We start from the raw sequence: 22973 nt of genomic DNA, 5'->3' as shown, positions 1-22973 counted from the left end.
TCCAAAAGGCAATCACAACCAAATATGTTCTCTTGACAGTCACAACTTGTTTGTATCTCATCCCTAACAACAGGGCCAGTAGTCTGTCCACGCTTATTGCAGTCATTGTCAACAAGGATGCCGCACCCAACGTTGAGCCCACTACAAAACTTGAGTCTAAAACGTAGTGACAGATATCCCATCTTTCGTTTAGTATAATTATCTCATAGGCAACGTGCAGAGGCTCTGCAATAATACCAACACAGAGATCAGTTGCTGCCAGGTTCCGAAATAATACTTTGGAAGGCGGATGAAGAGAAGACACCCTGTTAAGGGCAACCAGGATTAGAGTATTCCCTAGAATTGCGGAAATGGCGAGAAATACGTTTAAGACGGCGAAACATGTCAACTGGTAGCGTATTTTAGTAGTTGAACCAGCGGAGCATAGTAGTTCAAATGTTTTCCACTTTCCGCCTTCGACAGTGTAATTTAATACCGCCATTTTCTAGCAATAGAATTTTTTTTTGTATGAGCACAGATTTCTCTCTCTTTCATGTACTTTTGATAACATCAGTGACAGACTGGCGTACCACCTTCTTCGATCGGTGGGTTTTATTTCCTTATTTACTGATTCGGAATTAATAAAAGCATTCATTGTCAATAAACATTATTTCACTGCTTCTCTGTCAATGGCACTTGTATTAAAAAAATGGTTCGATCTCATTTAGCATGGAGATGTCAACACAGCGCGTTGTAGAGGATTGTTAGTAATTTGCATTTAATCATTTTCAGAGATTTTATGAAGTAAATGTAAGACAAAGCTCTTAATATGATGTATGAAATATTTCAAACACGAGGCACCGTGATTTTTTTCACAATTGAGCCTGTGCTTTGAAGTGAAATTGTAGGAACAGGTTCCCGTAAACTAGACAGGTCAGGCATGAAAACACAATTTGAAAACTCAAAGTTCGGGTTCACAGCTAGCAGCACATAAAACATACACAAACGCAATATGTGAAATATGTTATATAAACTAGAAATATGTGACCTTACAGCTGCCCCCGCTGTTAATCAGTTTTTATTTCTTTTTTTCTTTTCTTTTTCAGCACATTCGTTACTACAGTCAATTCTTTTTCTTCATGTCAGTTTTGGCACTTCTATCTACTAAATTGATTGGAAATTTTCTGTTTGGGATGTTAATGAAGAAAACAATCGCTGTCGGCTCGTGTTTTCTAATCGTTTCTGGCCTTCTTTTCTTCAAGATGGAAAGAGGACATACACTGTAAAAACAGACCAGTTAAGATAACCTTTTTAAAAGGTTATAACCATTTGAAATAGTTAGTTTTAATCTAAAAATAATCGGTTAAAATTCATAACCTATTTGTTACTAGTTAGATCAACCAATGATCAATTGTTATTTTGACCTAAAAAATTGGTTGTAAAAATGAATAGTTAAAATAACCATTTTTTGTTGTCAAAATGAACTAATTAAGGCTTTGGATAAAAAGATGTAACTATCTTTATTTTAACAAGTCAATGAGTATACATGTCTGGTACAAGCATTTCTCATTTCGCTGTAGTACAACCTTTAATCAATGCATGCAAATGTTACTTGAATTATTAGATAGTCGATTTAATCAGTGCTTACTCGTGTCATGTCTTTTTTGGTCGGCCACAGTTAGGGCAATGGACCCATGAGATTAGCTAGAAACAAAACTTGAAATAGGTTCATTCAATCATTATATATATTTATTACTTCCAAAATTTCTTTTGTTGTTATGCTATTTTGAACACAACTTTTACCACTTCCGTTCGACGGTAATGGAAGCATTTGAGGAATTTATCTTAGTCACACAGTAGTTTCCTTTTCATGAGGTTGCGGTTTTTTGGCTGCTGTGACGTTTTTAACAGCAATACCGATACATATAGTTCTGGATTTATAGGTAGTCGCTGCTGTCCATGGCACTAGATTTTTTTATCAACAGAAATCGGCTGTCTTCAAAGGATGAAGTGTAAACATTTTGAAAGATCCAGAATTATCTTTTGTCACTTATTCATAGTCATTAGTGGTATGTTACTTAGCACCTCAAGGTCAAACTTTTAAGCCAATGAGAAGTAATAGAATTTCATTCGAATCCAACATCTTTCCGTTGATAGTTCATTCTGTGAACAACCGCGTTCTTTTACGCACGTATTTATTGTAAAGACTTCAAGAACACGAGTTACCGCGTTAGCTTTCATAGTCACCGTAGCAATAGTGCAAGAAGACAGTCAAATGTGATTCTGGAATTTGGGAAAAGGAAAAGCTCTTGGAGAGATGAAAGGTTATTGACTATTGCTTGTTTTCTTCGATTCATCGTACACGCTTAAGCGATACGTAGGATCGTAATGAAAGTGAACATTTAAATTTGTTTCTTTAAAGAAAAGATGCCCTAATTTCCTTGTATTTTCATGCTCCCTTCCATTAGATTCTGATATAATTGTTAGCGAGAGCTGGCCCATCGGCTGAGATCTGTTGAACTGTATTTGCTCGAATTGCAAATGAAACCGTTCGGAACAAGTTCCGACTTGCGAGAACGGAAGCTTTAAAAATGGTAAGTATTTTGGCTGGTTGCTAGTAGAATAGAACTAGACACGGTAGAAATTATTCATAACGAAATGGAACCGGGTCCTCTTGCTATGATTGAAGTGCGTGATATAATCTACATAGTGGCAGTTCGATGTTTCAGGTTATCTTAATCCCTTACTGGACTGTTCTGTTGCTTCTTGACGTGACATGTGTTAGAATCTGTGTATAATCATGAGTAATCGTTCACTCTTGAGAGCGCCTCGTGAAAACATGTAAAAAAAGATGGCTACTGATTTTGCCTTGAGAAACTTTTTAATTACTGCTAGCAATTACTATTTTTTTTATTTATTCATTTCATTCGTATAGATTACATGTGTGTAAAGAAGTGGATGAAGTATTTCATACACCAATAGAGACTGCAGCATCACCGAAACACAGAAGCAATGTGTAAATCAAGACAAAATTGATTGTATGGTGCATGCGGAATGAACAATGGTCTGTAGGTTTCTACCACCGACAGTATTGGTAATGCTGCGGCTAATTCTGCGTTTTGATTACTATAGCGTCAATATGAAGGTCGTGCATGTAAGATCACTGTATGCTTTTAACACTGTCAAGTGCAACAATCGTCTGTAAAGCAGTGTCTTCAACTCTGCTGGATTGCATGAGAGACGACAAAGAAAATCCTAACTACCGTGTTTTTACAATTGCAGTTATTGTAACCCACAATCGTGTGAAGAGAGTTGTTAAAACAACAATTAAAAACGTTTTAAAGCACTATTATTGTGAAGTTATTGTAATACATTAAGTATAAGTTAAAGTAACCCATCTTCTATAACCCATAGGAAATGGTTATATCTACGACCTGTTAACTAATTTAAATTGGTTACCACAGATTCATCGCAAGAACCAAAACAACAGGGTTACCATAACCATAAACAATGGTTATTTCAACCAATACTAATGGGTTAAAAAGTTTTGACTGTTTTTAAAAGTTGATATCACCAAACAATTATAGGCGTTTTTAACCTGAAAGTTAAAGGTCACAACAACCTATTTTTAACTAGTTGAGAAAGTTCGGTGTGGATGATGTTAGAAACAACTATTTTTTGTGGTTAATGCAACCAATAAATAAAGGTTGTTTCAACCGGAAAGCAATATGGTTAAAACAAACGATAATCTTTGGGTTACTATAACCAAATAAAATCTGGTTACCTCAGATTCAAAGTATAACCATTTTTTTTTGGTTGTTGTAACTGGTCAGCTTTTACAGTGTACGATTTAAAACGAACCGTTAAAGCCAAATGAATGAACAAAACGAAGCGAATTTATGCAAAGAATCTGAAAGATTAATGATAACGTAAATTAAATTACAAGAACGCGACTGCAACAGCTTGTCGTCAATTTGCCGTGTTTTGCTGTAATGAGTGTCTGATCTCAGCAAGGATAAACTTTAGCAACAGCAAAACGTTTTAAAGAATTACCATTTGAGCCCAACTGTTTTCAATATGTTTTGGCTGAGAGCCCAAGTATTAAAAAATTATCAACTTGACAGCTGATCATGAGTCGAAAAGGACGCCAAAATATTTTTTCTCCTCTGTCAATGCAAACGCCTGCCGCGAGTCTTAATTATCTTTTGAATTCCCTTTTGTTGATGCCGAATGTCGTCTAGCAAGTCTCTCGACTAAGCGGATGTGTTTACAAATTTTGGGGGGCGAGGCTTATCATTTAATTAGCGTCCTTCTTTTCTTAACACTTAGACCCACCTATTTTTTTAATTTACTGCGTTTAGTATTTGATATTCTTAGCTGGATAAATAAAGGCTTGACGTCGGCCTTTCATTTCAGCACAAAAGCAATTATTTTGTCTGCAATAGCTTATTGGTAGGTGAAAGAGTGTACAGTCTGATCGGACCCTTTTGCGGAAGGTGCACAAGGTCATCAGATGTTAAAAAGCGTGTTGCATTTTACAGGGTTTTTTACTTGTTGTCATAGCAACAACGTAACACTGAAAAACTACTCGTTTGAAGCATGCAGTTCCATAAAAAAAATTATCCAAGTTTAGAAAACTGTTGTAAAACTGCAACACGACTCACATTTTATTGTCATTAGTGTCTGTTTCTTTTCCAGCATGAACAACATTGTGCATGTCGACAGAAGTTCCTTTCATCTTACTTTCTAAGAAACTATCTCACATGAAAATTTCTACTAAATAAAAAATACTATAACTTAGAAGACAAGAACATTTCTAACAAAATTCATGATTCGAGTTAGATATATTTTAACGAGAAATAACAGCTTCGGTCAGGAACGTTTCTGAAACGCATTATACTGCATTCATTTGCCGATTTGACGTAGAAGTTAAATCGCCGTTGGTGACATGCGCCATGTTATGGTTTCGGTGGAATTGTGCCTTCTAACGATATTTTACTGAATAAATGTCAAATATTTAATGCTAATAGTTTAAGTTCAAGTTTAATTTTCTTTGCCATATATATAATGAATGAAAATAATAAAATGAAAAGGCCTTAGGCTACTCTCCTTTCATAATAATATGTCGAGTGAAAACGTAAATGTCGATGATAAATATAATTTGTAAGAGACAAATTTACAAGATCAAATTAGGAAAATAATATAATAGCTTCTTACAAAATTGAACTGAATGATCGATCTTTGTGAAAGTAAAACCTCTATCAATTTGGCTGCCAGCACCTGATTACAATAAACAGTTTTGAAATGTAACCGTAGACTACTTTTGTGAATTGACTTTGCACACGAATTATTTTTTTGTGTTTATCATAGGATCTTCAGCTTTACCAACAGAAAATTTCTCTCATTGTCTCTTTTACTGCTTGTCTCACTCTTTTGATCTTCCAGCAGTAAAGAAATGGGTTTAGTGACGAATTTAAGTAAACTAATGACAGTGTAGCATATTTCGCTAGAACAACAGTTGAAGATAGTTGACGATAAGCCGGAAAAGTCCAGGTTACACCATATGGTAGATAACAACCAACTAACGTCAACTGCACCCAAACTGCACTGGACACTGCCTTTCTGTATCGCGCTAAGTTCAGTGGATTTGTTTGGCCCGTCTGTTGGTGATTATGCCCGTCTACCACTTGAGTTCGTTGATGACGGAGGCCAAGGAAAATCTTCGTGTAACAGAAGATTACAGTTACCAGACACAGTGATAAAACTGCGTAACTTAACCACAAGGTTATGTTGTAGTTCAAAAGGTACATTGTGGCAAAGAGAAGGGAAAAACCCCAAAAGGTAGCCGCAACCACAAATGTTCGCTTCAAAGTTACCACTTCTTTGTACCTAAGCCCCAACAACAGGGCGAGAAGTCTGTCCACGCCTATCACTGTCAATGTCAACAAAGACACCGTACCAAAGGTATAGCCTGTTATAAACGTTAAGGCTAATGCGTATCGGCAAATATTCCAGCGTTCGTTCATCACAGACATCAAATAAATAACATAGAGCGGTTGCGTAATGACACCAATGCCGAGGTCAGTTGTTGCCAGACAGCGAAACATGAGTTTGGACGGCGGATGGAGGGAAGACTTTTTGTGAAGGGCAGCTAGGATCAGAGTATTACCAAGAGCTGCAGTTATGGACAGAAAAATGTTTACCACCGAAAGACATGCCAGCTGGTAATTCATTCCACCGGTTACATCTGCAGTGCAATACAACTGTTTATAAGTCTTCTCAACCACAGTGGAGTTTCTCAACACCATCTTCCCTTATCCGAATGCACGTAGTTTTAACAACAGACGTATTTCGCTTTCTCTTAGCTTAGAAGAGGTTCTATGCATTGATAAAAATAGACCGAATAGTCATAACAACTTCTTGGCGTGTTTTAATTTCCGCAAACATGTCAAATTATGTTAAACATGTCAATCAATTTTTAATGTTGAAAAATACTCTTAGAAAATTAGTCAATTGCAAGTACCTACAACTTTCTTTTTGTATTTCAAATCTACGGTCTTATTGTAGGAATGAAAAGTGAAATCGTAAGTTATATTTTTGTGTTTGGTTTAACAGCGTAATTTTAAATTTTTGTGACAATTTAATTTCTATAATTTCCTCAATTACCCAAAAAGGGCCTAGTGCGGAGAATCGTCCCACGAAATGCAGACGACTTCCTGCTATTTAAAACTTCCTCAGCAACGTGGGCGACATCCTTCAAGAAAGAACTACATAATTCTCTGTTGCTGTTTTTCATTATGCTCAACGGAAAATTATTCCTGACATCCTGACAAAGCAGAGCCCATTTATTGCCAGGTGTCCTATGTACGAAATGTCTGACCGCCGGCTGACGAAAACGCCCTTTGTAAAGTATTCCTGGAAGATGCATCCAAAAATGTAGTGATAACAAAAAAACTTCCTATTTCTAAGACTTCCTCAATTACATAACTACAAAATCAGCTATTTGTGAAGAGGAAGAAATTAACACTAAAACGAATAGCTAGACATGCCAGGTGTATTACGCCATAGCCGATTAAATATTCGGGTAGGAGAAGTGTAATAACATTTACTTTGTTGTTTCTCATTTCACTACAATTTGTAGACGCCGGTTTTCGTCAATATTGTTATGAGCTTCCACGTACCACCAAAATGTTTTTAGCAGTTTAAAAACAAATTGAGGTTTTTAACTAGGTTTGAAGCACTAAATCCTCGCTCTGATCAGAATAACCGATAACTAATATTTCACCTGTCTTCAGTGATGCTCTTGACCGAATAGATATAAAATTTACTTATTGCCGAAAATTTTAACCAGTAATTGTCTTTAAAATAAAGTTTGTATGCAGTGTTGGGCTCTTAAAATTTTATTTCAAAAACTGCAATGAGGTAGATTATTTTATTCTTGAGCAATTTCCTAATTAGATAAAATTAAGTTAAATTCTATTTGTTTTGCCAGTGTAATTTGACATATTATGACGAAAATCATTTTCGGTAAGAAGATAAACTCGGATAAGCCTGACCGGAATCGGTGTTTTCTTTAAGACTACAAACGTTAAGATAGTCTAGCTGGTAGAAGAACCTTCTGGCTGCCCTCTTATTGCACGATCAGTCGTGAAAGTAAGCAAATAAACACGCGAATAAGTTGGCACTTGTCGCAAAATAAATGGCCACACGCAATTTATGGTAAGTTTGAATTTTTTTAATTAATAAAAGAACTGTTAAAACTGACGGCAATGTCGATCAGTTGGCAACTGAAAAGATGGTAACTCATAAACGCAAATTGATGATGTAAGCTTTTTAAAATTAAAGACGATGGAGTTTTTTTAAGACATTAAAAGTAACAGGTGAATATAAGGAAAGATATCATTCAAAGTCAGGGAAAAAATAACAAAAATGAAACCGATTATTTGATCGAAAAAGTAAAGATGCAACTGATTTTAATATCGTTAATTAATTCAGTTAATTTGATATGTATAACGAGATAGGCATCACTTAGGGCATGTAAAGTATTTCCCATCTGTTATTCTGATCAGAGGGCGAAATGATGGTGCTTCTAAGCTAAAGAATTAAAAACGTCGGTGGTGTATGGAAAGCACAGATTAAGATTCTACAGAAAAACAACTTTAACAAGTTTTAGTGGACACGAAGAGCAAAAAAGTACAACTTTTTTACTCGAAATTTAACCGGTCGTGAAAAGCTGTCAATTCTAGCTATTTTTTTATCTTCCTGCCCATAATTATATATAACTGTATCACAATACCACCAGTGACATAAACAAATATATTGAGGAAGTTGTAGAAAGAAGTTTAATTTTCTGTCGATTACTGAATTTTCTGGATTAAATCTGATTTTCGGTTCCCTTCTGTCTTCTGACAGAAACAAATATATTGAGGAAGTCTGAGAGAGAAGAAGTATTTTGTCCATTACTGCATTTCTTATCGGTTCCCTTCAGAAGACGTCTTCTCTTCAGCCATCATCCAAAAGTTTGTTTTATTGCCTGCCAACAAATGGGCCCTGTTTTGTCCGTTGTTTTCACTCAGGGTGTCGAAGATAATGTATTCTATTTTGCCGGGCGTAGTAAAAGAGAAGGAAATAGAAGTTTTTTGGCCTAAACAGTGCCGCAAGTTGCATACAATTGCGGGAGTTCTTAACAGAGAACGTTTTGGGTTAGCGTCTTAACTACGGTTAATTAAAGACAACATAGGTGTGTACAAAGAAAAACTTTATTGCAAATTTGGTATATTTATTAGCGACAGGAATATTTTCCATACAATCTCTAACAACGAAACATTACAAATTATTAACTACGAGATGCCATACAACCGAACTCTTCGTATATTATCCCAATTTCGTAATGTAATAACGACGCTCGCATACTGAGCTTTGGCTATCTGTGGTGTAAACGCATAGTAAGACTTTCAGACGATAAAGAAGTAAAACTATTGCGTAAAAGGAAGGCTGCACTGTTTTTTTAACCCCCCCCCCCCCTTTTTAACTGAATATATGTCATTCAACTGTCGTGACGTCTGCATTGGGTAAATTTTCGTCAAGCTCTATGTTTTGCAATACGGACCGAATACGGCCGAAAAAGTAAGCGAAGCATAAGGTCCATGTTGCAAAATTCGCACCACAAAGGAATGAATGTTCCTTTTCAAGTGGAACAGTTTGCCAATATATAACAAGTTACAATAAACCCTACAATAATATACAAAAGCAATTTCATTATAAAATTGACGGATCCCCAAGCGATCATTAGATTTAGTTGATATACACGTAGATTTTATTAGCCAAGCGTAAAGTTTAGATATACATGTAATAGCCCAGTCCTTTTCATTTGTTCACGTGGATCTAGACGATGTCGAGGTCTACTGATGAACAAATGTAAATAATATTGCTAATATTTCTGCATCTCGATCGAACAAGCATACTGCTAAATCATTCTATCATGCAAAGAGGCTACTAAAACCTGGCTAATGAAAGAAAAATTACGCAATTAACTTTGATTGCCCACTCAGAAAGAATCCATCTTTTTAAGTAGAATAGAAAGACTGCTGTTAGCAAGGGACATATATTCAATAAACGCAGCTTTAAATATCAATTTTTCTCCTCGTGTTCTAATCTGAGACCAGTTACATTCCTTTCAGTACCGCAATTTTGTAAGTCTTAGCCTTTATGTTGACAATTTTGATGACAGTGTCCGCTGAGACTTGTCCGGAACGTTGTGCTTTAAAAGAGCCTTTCAAATACTTTGCTCTTGTTGTAAGTGACTCAAGCTGGAAGTATTCAGCAAAACAGCTTCGATCGTTCTTGTTTTATTACCCCTCTTCTAAGGTGTCTCTTAAACTTCTCTTCTACACCGCTTCAGTGTGCTCGTCACATTGGAATTTCGTTTGCGTGGAGCCGAGAACAGCGATGGAATGCTTCCTTCCAAGAGACTTTGTAAACTGTGCTTCCATTCTGACTGTAATCTCTTGGAACACGTCTGGTGACTCGCCATGCTCCTCCAGAATACAACGCACAAGTGCCTTGAGCAGGTCAAAGCAGTGAATAAGTTCCCCGGCGCGTATCGGGATGTCTAACTGTTGCAGGCGAGCCTCGTTTGGTTTGGGATGCCTGAACGGTTTCTCCAGCTCGTCCACAAAGTCTGACAGTTGACAAAGAGGAATAAATTGTTTTCCATTTGGAACAAATGCTGCCCATTTAAGATAGTATCTGTCGAAATCTTCCTTCGTGATGGCAAAATCGTCGTTTTCGTGAGCGCGGTTGACGTTTTCAAGAATGACAGCGATGTACATGTTGACTATGATCATGAACACGATAACGATGTAGCTAATGAGGTACCCGGCAGCTCCTAGAGGCGTACCACAGTTGCCTTTTGGAAAGCCTTTATAATACGGGTCGCAGTCCGGTGGTTGAAGAGACAATGAACTCATGACGTCATTCCAACCCGAGCCCGTGGACAGGCGGAACAGCAACATCATGGAACTCCCAAACGTTTCAAAATTCACAATGCCATCCAGGCTTCCTTGTTTCTTGACTTGCCCGAATGCAGACATGCCGATGATGGCATAGATGAAAATAACCAGAAACAATAACGTTCCAATGTTGAATAACGCTGGGAGCGAAATCATTAGTGCCACAAGAAGCTGGCGAATTCCTTTGGCAAATTCAAGCACCCTTAGTAACCTCGCGATTCTGAAGATCCGCATGACACGGAGGAGACTGGGATTGACAACTGTGTCTTTGACGTTGATCTCATCAAGTACCACTCCTGTAAAAGATGAAGAGCTTAGTTTAATTATTATTGGGTTATGCAAGTTATAGAATGTTTCACCAGTTTCTACAACTATAAGTTTTTTTCTCTGAATTTAAAGGAGCAACTTCATGAATAGTGGTTATTAATATTTCCTTTTGGGGATTCTTACGCCAATAATACGCAGAAAGTGACTAAACTGCTGTAGTCTAGCGCCCTCTACACGGATACCCTCTTTATAAACAAACTTCATTATTATGGACAGAGGTTTTGTTGCCTAGTCAGAAAGTCATATCTTTTTTAATTGACCCGCTTAATACACACACCTCGTAGCCTGCGAATGATGTCGTCTTTCGACGCTCCCGGAATGCCAAACCGACGTAGCGATGAGAAAACACATCATTAATGGCAAAACTGTAGACTCTACCGTGCGTGTGTTAACGAAGATCAACTATTTAGTGTCACCTAGTTCTTACGGCCTTCAGGGTATTCTTAATATTACGGTTACAGATTCCTTTCCAATTCATGCAACGTTGCATAAGCACTCACGAACATTAGGGTGATAAATCATTTCATACAACATTAAACTGTATTGCCTTCTTACCGATGAGAGATGAAATAACTATGATAAAATCAAATACATTCCACGCCTTCTTAAAGTAGTGCTGTCGCAAGGCAATCAGTTTGGCTATGGCTTCAGCTGTGAATATTCCAGTGAAAACCCAGTTTGAAATCCGTGTTAGCCAATAAGGCGATAGTCAAGGAACTAGTTGAGTTAAATTAAGTTCATATTTAAATTAAAGAATAATGGACGTCTTCTGCTCGATGACCGTTTACGTTTACAAAGCCCAAGTGAAATCAACTTGCGTAAAATGCCGGTTATAATCCCTAGGCTAATATCACTTCGTAAAGGGATTTGGTAGGCTTATAGCTGGCGACCTTGTATCCGAGGGAGGGGTCTTGTAAGCGGCCTAGAAAAACTGTTTGGAGAGGCTGACACGAAACAACACAAAGGCTCTGATAAGCGATATATTGTGAGAAAGCCACTGTGTCTGACTACACTTGATCTACACTATACTTGCAAACGTATTCATTTTCCTGTGTTGACGTTCGTAATAGGTATTTTAAAGATTAAGAAAGCATTTTCCATGTTTCTAACAAATAAATAATACCGAGTTATGGAAACACGAGTGGAAGATTGGGAGACCGGAAATGCTGATGGAACACGAGCCACAGCTCAGCATTTTACAGTAATCCATCAATCAGAAAACACTTTAGATAATAATATATGTAACAATATATGATAACGTGCTTATAAAAACAAACTGGATAAAATCTACCATTGTACACAACATGTTGTCATTCAAAGGATATGCAAGACGCTGGAGACCTGGGCCGGCTGTCCATAATGTTGTATCATCATCATCACCATGTTACATATTATCACCGTCAGAATGGCAATCTCAAACTTGTCTCCTGTCACCACGTCGTATAACACGGCACGGCATCGGTCCTTTAAAAATAGAAACATTACAATCAATCATGTGTCTAGCGTTCAAAATGGTTACAGATACATGCCTGCGCAAACTCTTGAACACTTGTTTTTACCCTTGGTCTTAATCCTTTTGCAGGAGGCTTTTTCTTAGCTGCCTCTTTCAGGAAATTTACCCACTTCCTTTGTGTCTCGGTCAGGAACATCCCCATGCTGCTTATTTCTTCGTACTGCAAATTTGAAAAAATAGATATGTCAAGGTTTAAGACTTGGTTATAGTAACATCATGTTTTATTAACATCTACCGTTAGTGTCTGAACTCGTAGGCATGCATATCTTTCTCCATGGCCATCAATGGTATGCGGCATATCTCAACAATGAATAATCAATGTTTAGGAAAAAAGGAAATATTCTTATCATCATCAACACTGTCATTGTCATCGTCGTTCTTATCCTGAAGAACAAAAACAACTACAACAAAACACAGAAATCATATCAGGCGTCAACTGACTGATTAATTTCCTTCGCCACAAGGTATATATTCGTGCGGTCACTAGAAAATGGTTTCTTTAACCAAACGTCTAAGTAAATAGTGTACATTCTAGCCTGAGATCGCCTTAAATAGCTTGAAAATTACTTTCGTTCTTAATCAGCTAGATATTTTGTCTTGAGAAGCTGAGAAAACGCATTTCATACGCACTTAGTTTAGCCATTTTTCACTAATGCGAATGGTTTGGTAAAACCTACCTTCTTCTTCAAGGAATTGAAGTTGTCAATCACAACTCCGACGAACAGATTGAGAACAAAGAAAGAGCCAAGAATGATAAATGCTACAAAGTAAATATACGCGATCATGTTGCTATCTTTCTGGGGCTGTTGATCAACCTGAAAAGAATAAAAAAGCGGTTTCGGCGGAAAGAAAAAGGTTTTGATTGAATCAATTAATGATCAGCTTGCTCAAGACACTTTATTCTTATGAGTCACTACCAAGATATCATAGTTAATAGGGTAGGTACAAAACGTGGGGTAGGCCATGGAATAAGACCTGAGAACAATGATCATTATGTAACGATTTATAATAATAATAATAACAACTTTATTTAATGAGGGTTACACATTACAGTTGAAAACTGAAAAACCTGTGGCCCTCCCCTAGAATAAAAGTTAATACTACTACAAATATATTATCAATAAAAAAATGAGAACAGATAAAATAGATAAAAACTAGATAAAAATACAAACAGTAATTTGGGTGTGACAGTATAAAAATTTAAAAATTATGACATGGGAAAGCTATCTAAGTCGGCATAACCTTCCTTAATAAAATTACTATAATTATGTTTAAAAGCCTTAATGCTAGTGCTAGTTCTAATATATATAGGCAAAGAGTTCCAACATTTAGTGGCTGAAACAAGAAAAGTTCTTCCACCTTCCGTTTCACGGTTATACCGAGGACAGCGTAAAGTAATATCACCATAGCGCGAGGTTCTGGTGGACATGTCATTGACACTTACAAGTCTGTTCCTTAAATACTCTGGGCATTGTCCATTTAGGCATTTGGGCATTGTCCATTTAGACATTTGGACATTTTCGATTGAGTGTTTTTAAACCAAAACTATAGTAATTACTCTGGCCATTCAAAAAAGACACAGAGAAAATGTAGAACACGGTGATTACCTCCGTAGAATCAACTGCATTGTGCATGACTTCAATCCAGCCTTCAAACGTTGCCTAGGACAGACCATGGCATGGATCAATATTGAAGTAAGAAAGTAAGCCTTTATTTCATCAGGGTGACTCTGTCAGCTCTACATATAAAACTGTTATTAACAGAGGCCCTTGTAAAAAGTAAAATTTTAATATCCACAAAAAACCTTGCAGTGTATCTAAAAAAGAAGTTAAAATATTAAAAAAACTAAGAATACTAAGATTAAAATTAAACTATGAAGAGTAAATTCTACAGTAGCCTTTTAAGGTATTAGGATTAAGTTTAAAAATATCGGGTTGCTTTGGATTTATTTTTACTGTTTTGTTTAAGATAGCCTTGCAATTTGGCAACTAAACAGAAACACTTTAAAATAATCTCCCTTTTTACATGCGACAGTTAGAGGACAACCGCCATCGTCTAAATCGGCCCTTAGAGAAAGGCAATATAAACCTACCACAAGAAAGAGCGCAAGGAAGCCATTGAGAACGTTATCAAAATTCGCTTCAGAGTTCTTCCAAACGTACTTTTCCGGAAACCGAAGACATTCTGTTTTGTTTGGAATTACGCTGGCCAGTACTCTTTCGCCGTCGTGATCTACGCATGCTTGAAACTTTCCAGAGAACAGCTGGACACCAAGGATGCTGAATATCAACCAGAAGAGAAGCGACACCACAAGAACATTGCCGATACCTGGAATGGCTGCGAATAATGCGTTGATGACAACCTGAGTGTGTTAAAATGACCGGTGAATGGACGTAAAAATGGATGTAAGCACAAATGATGCTAATTAAGTTAATTTTACAATTCAACTGACGAAGATATAAGTGGTCGGACCAAGATTGCAGGACTTCGTTGCTTGTTACTAATGTATAACACACGGAGGAATAGAGATATGTCTTTAAAAGACCTTAATCCTCAATATCAGTAAACAAAGAAATTGCTTCCATTACAACTCATTTCCTCCTAAGAACATCTGGTGAGCCCATAAACTGTCTGGTTGAACGAGACCTGTTATTCCCTAAAACAATGGCAGCTACAGGTTTACGATATCAATGGAAATAGAGGTCTGGAACAACCACGGGTTTACTGGTAAATTTCCCCACTTGAGGTGAACCATTTTTAATGATATTGGTGTGTCTCGTTCAATGCTTGTCTGTTCAATTAGGTTTCTTATTGAAATCATGGAAGCAGGGTAGAAAAAGACATAGCCCCTGAACTGTTTCACCGAGTTTTTAGATAATTCATTTAGACTTTTGCAAAGTTTCTGGTTAAATACCTTCATTCCCTCCATCCGGGATATAGCTCGGAGAGGCCGTAGTGCCCTGAGAGTTCGAAGAGATCGAAATACTGACAACTGTTTGTTGTCTGACAGACAAGCTAGTGAGATCTGTTAAAGCGAGAAATATGATGTTTTAGTTTATTTTCCTCTTAATTTACGCCATACAAAGTCCCCTTTTTTAATGAATTAGATGAAACGCAACCCACGGTTGCAACGGCAACGAGAATGTTACTAAACAAAAGATTTAAAATCAGTAGCAAAATGACCCTGAAAGTGCGTTGCACTTTTGGACAGTTTCTTTGCGGTCATAAAAAACAACTAGAACTGACAAAATGACGAATTTTTGATGGAAAATAAAAAAACATGGAAAATACGATGTTTAATAATCATCTATCATCTAAAAGACAGTTTATACAAACATAGAAAATAAAATAGATTAATACAAGAGATACGTTTTGGATATACTTTTTTATACCATTCAGGTACCGTATTTTCTCGATTAAACGCCCCCGGCGTTTATTTCAAACTTGGCCTGATAGGGCCGGCGTTTATTTGATTCCAGGAGTTTTTCAGACCGTATGTTTCTAAGAAATAATTTTTATTCATTATTTTTGACAGCTGTATAATTAGACATTATCTTTAAAGCATATTAGACCTTTAATGATTGTTTAAGGGGTTTATTTTCAAATACAGCTTGGAGACCCGGCGTTTAATCGAGAAAATACGGTACTTGTTTGTGGTTCTACTTACAGCTACGATGAAAGCGTCCAAACAGTTCCAAACTGAAGAGAAATATCTGACAACACCTAGACCGAGAATCTTAAGAATAAACTCCAGCGAAAACACAGCGGCAAAGAAATAGTTGAGAATTTCTAACGCCTTTTCTAAAAGTGGCCTCTCGGGGAGGTGAATGTCCTCAAAAATCTGAAAAAGAAAGAGAATTAATCCTTTGCAATTTCTATTGTTTTCAATATTAATGTCTTTAGTTATCAACAAGTGCTTGGACTTTGAAGTGCTCAAAATTGAATTTCTTCTCTCAATTGCAATGAAATGAATACCAAGAAGATTATTAGTAAGAGTTAAGATAATGGTCATTTAAGGCGATGGAAGTCTGTTTGTCGTGTTATTGGGAAAGACACTTAACTCATACAGCGCCTCTTTTCAACTGAGGGTTTAGAAGTGCTGAGAAAAGGCCTAGGAGGGAGATGTCGCAGCGACAGGTAGCCAGAACAAAGTCACAACATATACATGCACAAGGAAATGTAGTGGAGGCATGTTGTTGCATTGCTAAAAAGTCAACGTTATATGTTAAAAAAATAATTCCTTTTTTTCTATTGAATCAATTTAAGAACAACAAACTTTTTTCTTTTCTTACCAGAACGAAGCTACTGAACATAACAGTGAAGAGAATGAACCACTCAAAGTACTTGTGTTCCACCAGACATCTGATGCTGCACCGGAACTTCAGCCACTTGAAGTGTTGGTGTGACGACATGGAAAACATACAGCACTCTGGCAAACAGTCGTCTACTTCCACGATGTACCTGTTGGGCGTTCTTTTTGGTGATTGATTATCACTGGCTATAATTTCAGCTCGACCTAAGGTTATCAATAGAGTGGTGTTCAGCAGATTTACAAACAATTTTAAGATTATTTTATTGTTGGTATTTTCTAGTTTTAAAATTAAATCGGTGCCCAGGTCTCAGTTACCTAGAATTGTACCCTGGCCACAAACTTGCCAAAGTAGCAAAACGTAACTGCAAAGTCCCTTAGTCCCTAAAGTTGCCTTGCAGCGGCAGACCTCCACACATTGTTATTCATTTAAGTTCGATGCACCAACCTTAGTTTTGTTTTATGCCCCATGCTAAGCTCGACATTTACGAGAACATGAATTTTTTGCTTTGTTTTTTTTTTTGTTCGTTTTTCTTTTATTCAGAAGGGCTGATCACCCCAAAGCACTTCTTGTTTTAACTTTCAAATCATTATATTTTGGTCAGGAAGAACAGAGGACTTCAATAGCCCGACACCGCTTGCCGTTAGCTTTTTGTATACCAACCTTCTTGGAAGTTCCCGGATGCTTTGCGTCCATCCTCATGTTTACTCATGTGGGCCCCTTGTGATGCGACGTTACTCTCCAGAAGTTGCACCTCATACAGTTTATATCTTTCCTTAAACGTAGCCACAAACAGCCGAGTCTTTTTGGTCTTGGTAAGTTTCTTTAGAACACGTTTCAGTCTGGTGTTCTGCCCCTCTTCGTCATCAGAAATGCTTTCGTCGTCTTCGGTGTCAAAGGCACTCAGCAATAAAGCAATGAAGAGGTTTAGAACCTGAATCAAGACATGAAACATCGCTAGTTTTTTGTTACTATTGCGCAATCAGCAATTCGCACTCAAGAAGTTAAAGCATATCAAGGGGGCTTACGCTGTTTACAATAAAACAACAAACATTTGTGTTGAAGACTAGCAAAAGAAAAAATACAATAAAAGAGTGCTCTAGAAAATATATGTTTGTTGATTAAAATAAATTAAATTAAATTAAAATGTAATTTATAAGTGCTGGTTAAGAAATTAAAACGTTAAAATTGCATAACAAGTGGATGGAGGCTTTGAATAAACGGGCATGGGACCGAAATTTGAGATCTGCGAGACCATTTAAGGTGGCTCGATCGGATTTTTGGGTGACGATACCTTTCAACTTTGAGCAACTTGTACGCCACCGTAAACAATCCGACTAAAAATCGATCAGTATAGCTGTACTAAAGAAAGATAAAAGTTTCGAATGAGATAAGTTTCATCAAAATCGGAGTAACCATAGCAACATAATGACGTCACCACCCATTTTACACGAGACCGATTTTCTTGTAATAGAGGGATAATTTTGAAAAAAGGCTTCTAGATCTTGGTCTTGACATAGTTTTCTCAAGGTCTGCAAAATTTGAAGAATTTCTATGAGAGCGTTTTCGAGAAAATTTTGGATGAAGTTTTCAGGTGCCAAAACACAACAAAAACAAAGCAGTCTAAAAACATTATTGAGAAAACGTTCACAAGGCCCGATCAAGTAACATTTTGGCCTTAAGTGAATCTTGTACTATCCAATTACCTTGGGTGAAAATCTCAGAGAAATCGTTTCATTTGATTTCTTGAAACATCGGCTTGAATATGAACTGGTATGAAGTGTTATTTCGCTCTTTTATCGAAAAAGGGCCTTCGCTTACTAAAATGATCGCAAAATAAAAAGCGCTCGATAGAATTTTTTTAAACTCATGTGGCAATCAAAAAGAAGAATAAGTTTGTAATGAAATGTCTGATTTTCAAAATAATTGAAACATTCTTAGGCAGTTAATTTAAAGCCTTAATTCAGGTAAACATTGCGCTGTTTTTCACCCTACATCGGATCGCTGACTCATTATAAGTCTCTATTGTGTCGTGCCCCGTGTATTTGTAAATTTCAGCACATCTTGAATATGTATAACAGCTGCTTGTTTTCCGAAAACTGCACAGAAACAAGCTAATTTAACAAGCCAAAATACAATAACAACGAGGAATAGGCTAGTAAAGCACTTGTATTATCTTCAGTCTCCTGATAGTTTCAAGGCCAAGGCAGAATTGTCATAAAAATCTCCAGTAATAAATAATTAGTGATTCATGATCTACTGGAATTTAAAAATGCACGCCGCTTGAGACAATGGAGACAGATAATGAGGAAGCGATCCGATGTAGGGTGAAAAACAGCACAATGTTTACCTGAATTAAGGCTTTATATTAACTGCCTTCAAATGTTTCAATTATTTTGAAAATCAGACATTTCATTACAAACTTATTCTTCTTTTTGACTGCCAAGTTTAAAAAATTTCTATCGAGCGCTTTTTATTTTGCGATCATTTTAGTAAGCGAAGGCCCTTTTTCGATAAAAGAGCGAAATAACACTTCATACCAGTTCATATTCAAGCCGATGTTTCAAGAAATCAAATGAAACGATTTCTCTGAGATTTTTTTCCAAGGTAATTAGATAGTTCAAGATTCACTTAAGGCCAAAATGTTACTTGATAGGGCCTTGTGAACGTTCATCTCAATAATGTATTAAGACTGCTTTGTTTTTGTTGTATTTTAGCACCTGAAAACTTCATCCAAAATTTTCTCGAAAACGCTCTCATAGAAATTCTTCAAATTTTGCAGACCTTGAGAAAACTATGTCAAGACCAAGATCTAGAAGCCTTTTTTCAAAATTATCCCTCTATTACAAGAAAATCGGTCTCGTGTAAAATGGGTGGTGACGTCATTATGTTGCTATGGTTACTCCGATTTCGACGAAACGTATCTCATTCGAAACTTTCATCTTTCTTTAGTACAGCTATATTGACTGATTTTCAGTCAGATTGTTTACGGTGACATACAAGTTGCTCAAAATTAAAAGGTATCGTCACTCAAAAATCCGATCGAGCCACCTTAATATAAAAGCCCCTTCATTTCTTGCGTGTTTGACAAATATGCCAAATGTAACTAGTATTGTCTTTAAAGGAAGCAAATAGTGGGCTCTGCCTGGAGAGCAATGTTTTGCTCTTTTTATTACCTATCTATAAATTTAAATTATTCTGGCCTATTGCCAGTCATTTCTTTCACTCATGATGTCAACTCGGAAAAATTGGCGATACAAACTCGATGATGAATTTATCAACCTGTCAGCTTGATAATCTATTTGTTTTCTAACTTTAATTTAAGGAGGCTTTACGTAACAGTGAACAGAGCCTAAGGAAAAAAATGTATTGGAAATTGTCAACGATCGAATATCGAGTTTTTTTCTTAATGTGACAGGAAACATTTTGTTACCATTTTGGAAATCACGATTATTTCGAATTCCGCCGAAGTCAGATAAGAGCAATGTCAATTAACAGTAGTACAGATAACAGTGGAAAAACTCACAATGAAATTGCCAATAACAAAGGCTGGTAAAAAGAACAAAATGGACATCAGGTTAGTGGCCCTCATGCAGTCCCAGAGAGGCTCGATCCATTCCCCGCACAACACTCTGAACACCATCATGAACGCGTGCCAGAAGTCATCGAAGTTCCAGCGCGGTACACCGTCTTTGCCAAACTTGTCCTCCGTGTAAGTGTCACCAAATACCCTCATTCCCACGACAGCGAATATGTAGATGATGACACCAAGTATGAGTGTTATATTACCAACAGGTCCCACGCTTTTGGTTATGGCCGCGACCAGTTTGGCCATGGTCTTCCAGGATTGGGCAAGGTTTAGAACTCGGAACTGAATATTGATATGAAAAAAGCAACTTAAGTTGAAATAGACTCGCAACTTTGATAAAACATAACCAATGGGGAAAACGGTTAACCAGGCAAAGTTTTTAGTTGTATGTTAGCTTTCACCTTTTTGGACTTGACAGTACACACAATAGGTTCTAAGTTGTCTGCGAGAAACTAACCAAAATAAATGTTACAGTTAATTTAGTTAAGCAAAGTGTGCGATCGCACACTTTGCTTGTTTTGTTTGTTTTTTTGTTTGTTTTTTGCTTCTATAAAGATTGTAGAACTTTACAACCATTTCACTCTTTAACGTATGGATAAACTCAGAAAATGCAAAAATATGAAACCGTAAAGGAATTCCAATCTGCAAGATCTTTGCAAATGTCCAAAAGAACCCAAGGCAACCTTGGAGTGTTTTTTCTCCTTTAGCCCTTTTTCTAAAACTCACTTTCATTCACACGTAATTGCTAACCACTCTCACTTCCTTATAGGCTTCTTATTAGAACGGTTCTACAAAATCAACGAATCCTGTTGGCTTTTTTTATGATCTGTGTTTGTTTATGAATTCCCTTAAATACTGCTTAAAATTAAGGACAGTGCCACTATGTAAATTACCAGTCTCAAGCTACGGAAAATACTAAAGCTTCCGCCAGACTCTGTAAGATACCCAGCAACACTTGCAATCACAATGACCGCGTCAAGTACGTTCCACCGGCTTTTCACATAGGTCAGCGGACCAAACGCGATAAGTTTCCATATCATCTCCACAACAAAGATTATCGTGAACACCTGCAAGTGGATGACCACAAAGTTTTTCTCAGAGAATTTAAAATAAAATGAAAGCGAATATATATTGTAAAGTGTACAAGCACATGTACAGAAATAAAACTAAAAAAAAATGAAGATAACAGTTTGCAGCACGCCTGTAAGAGATTTGTCTTAGAATAGTGATATTGTCTTGAAGAAGAGAATAAATCGATATTTATAGTTGTCTTGTTATCAAGAAAGTTGGCAATATAGTTCAGACCAACGCGAGGGGGTCCAAACGATGAGGTGAAAAATTACACTCACGGATTTGCAATGGACACTGATGTCTTGCGATAAGAGGAATGGATGCTAAATTGAGTCTTCTAAACCACATTACAATATTTTCTTACCATGTTACACAAGTCCAAAATTCTCTCGAATGACTTCTCAATCCCGTGATGATAGAGAGCGAGCACAATGGTATTCAACAAGATAACACCAATAATAACAGCGTCAAATGCTGCACTTTCGGCAACAGTACGCATTCCTTTTCTCATTGGCTTAAAAAAAGGCAACTTGTTTAAACAGGTTTCACAACTCGTCTTTGCACGTTGACAGCACGTCAGGACCGTTTCCGCTAGACTTAATCGATTGCTGGTATCTCCTTGCTGGACATCTGGCACTTCAGTCACGATACAAGCGGCTTGCGTGACTTCAACCATAGCTCCCTTCGTCTTGCTGAGTTTCTGCAGCGGTTTAAGGTTCTTAAGGGTGTCAGAATCTGCGATGTAAGAAGCAGCGGTTTTCTTCAAATGCACCTTTCGTCTCTCCTGTAAAATGAATAAATATACATTGTCCATCCTTTAGTCTCTGGTCTAAGAATTAAAATCAGACAGTTAATTGTTCTATTTCGACCTTACGAAATATGTAGTGATTTTATTTCTTATTATAATAAAATATCACTTTAACATTTTCTTTGTATTGAAGGTTAGTTTGTAATTTACAAGAAAATGAGTTTTTATATCCCATGACTCCCTAAAAATAATTTTAAAATCTCCCCAGATGATCGATCTATCCTAAACATGGTTGCTTAAACATGCACGTATACAAGACTTATACGGTAATCAACATTCGTGATCATGTAGTATTGTGTAATTTACCACGTGATGTAAATTCCAGCCGCCTGGTTAGAAGACTTTTGGTCCTTCGAGCCGTTTGTGTGTTGCGGGTTCATTGGGTTGAGCAGTATAACTGTTTTTAGTTTGAAACTAAACAAACATCAATCAAAATTTCCTACACTTACTGAAACCATTTGGGGAGCCAAGATACACTGAGATTTAGAATTGAATGAAAAATAAAACTAACCGTTGAAATCTACATTTTACCCTACTACTTTATCTCTTCTCATTCTAATGCTAGAAAAAATTCATTCCAATAAATTGGTGGTCATGCAATGTTTCCACTGCCTGTTGATGGCATTCTTTTTCCCCATACAGGCTACCTGCCTCTTTTACAGTGTATTGCGGAAAATGAATAATTGATTTAACTCACCTCTTGTTCAAGGGATTGCAGTTCCTTTTCGTATGACAGATACACCACGGCTAATACGAGATTGAGAAGGTAGAACGAGCAGAAGAAAATGGTAATCACAAAGTAGAAAACATACCACACACCTACAGCCTGGACAACCTGCAATTAAGAGAGAAAACAAAGAGACGT

At 36.9% G+C, this 22973-nt stretch overlaps 2 protein-coding genes and 1 long non-coding RNA gene across 4 annotated transcripts in view; 1 reads left to right on the top strand and 2 right to left on the bottom strand.

Annotated features, from left to right (window-relative positions):
- Window positions 1–1776: 1776 nt before the first annotated feature.
- On the top strand, window positions 1777–3151 carry LOC144636003 (uncharacterized). 2 transcript variants are annotated; one of them, XR_013567450.1, is made up of 3 exons: window positions 1777–2303; window positions 2448–2573; window positions 2915–3151. It is a non-coding gene; the product is annotated as an uncharacterized LOC144636003 (long non-coding RNA). The 2 variants fall into 2 exon arrangements; XR_013567449.1 differs by having other exon boundaries at window positions 1777–2573.
- Window positions 3152–5360: 2209 nt separating this feature from the next.
- Window positions 5361–6287, bottom strand: LOC144637007 (adenosine receptor A1-like). Its single transcript, XM_078496185.1, has one exon. It carries the CDS (start codon window positions 6285–6287, stop codon window positions 5361–5363), a length of 927 nt encoding a protein of 308 aa, XP_078352311.1.
- Window positions 6288–9256: 2969 nt separating this feature from the next.
- LOC144634223 (sodium channel protein 1 brain-like) overlaps window positions 9257–22973 on the bottom strand; it is a 34180-nt gene continuing 20463 nt past the window's right edge. The window contains exons 11-25 of the mRNA XM_078493115.1: window positions 22806–22943; window positions 21665–22084; window positions 21123–21296; window positions 20167–20511; window positions 17304–17574; window positions 16623–16846; window positions 15998–16171; window positions 15245–15355; window positions 14423–14692; window positions 13938–13991; window positions 13008–13145; window positions 12377–12490; window positions 12144–12281; window positions 11373–11505; window positions 9257–10786 (exon numbers count right to left, since the gene is read on the bottom strand). Coding sequence (XP_078349241.1) covers window positions 9867–10786; window positions 11373–11505; window positions 12144–12281; window positions 12377–12490; window positions 13008–13145; window positions 13938–13991; window positions 14423–14692; window positions 15245–15355; window positions 15998–16171; window positions 16623–16846; window positions 17304–17574; window positions 20167–20511; window positions 21123–21296; window positions 21665–22084; window positions 22806–22943 — 3624 coding nt within the window. The 3' untranslated portion in view covers window positions 9257–9866. The remainder of the gene's footprint in view (window positions 10787–11372; window positions 11506–12143; window positions 12282–12376; window positions 12491–13007; window positions 13146–13937; window positions 13992–14422; window positions 14693–15244; window positions 15356–15997; window positions 16172–16622; window positions 16847–17303; window positions 17575–20166; window positions 20512–21122; window positions 21297–21664; window positions 22085–22805; window positions 22944–22973) is intronic.

This window comes from Oculina patagonica, chromosome 13, assembly GCF_052425735.1.
Source record: "Oculina patagonica isolate OP01 chromosome 13, crgOcupat, whole genome shotgun sequence".
Classification (NCBI taxonomy): Eukaryota; Metazoa; Cnidaria; class Anthozoa; order Scleractinia; family Oculinidae; genus Oculina; species Oculina patagonica.
Note: the sequence above shows the minus strand (reverse complement) of the source record. Positions and strands in the feature narration are given on the sequence as shown.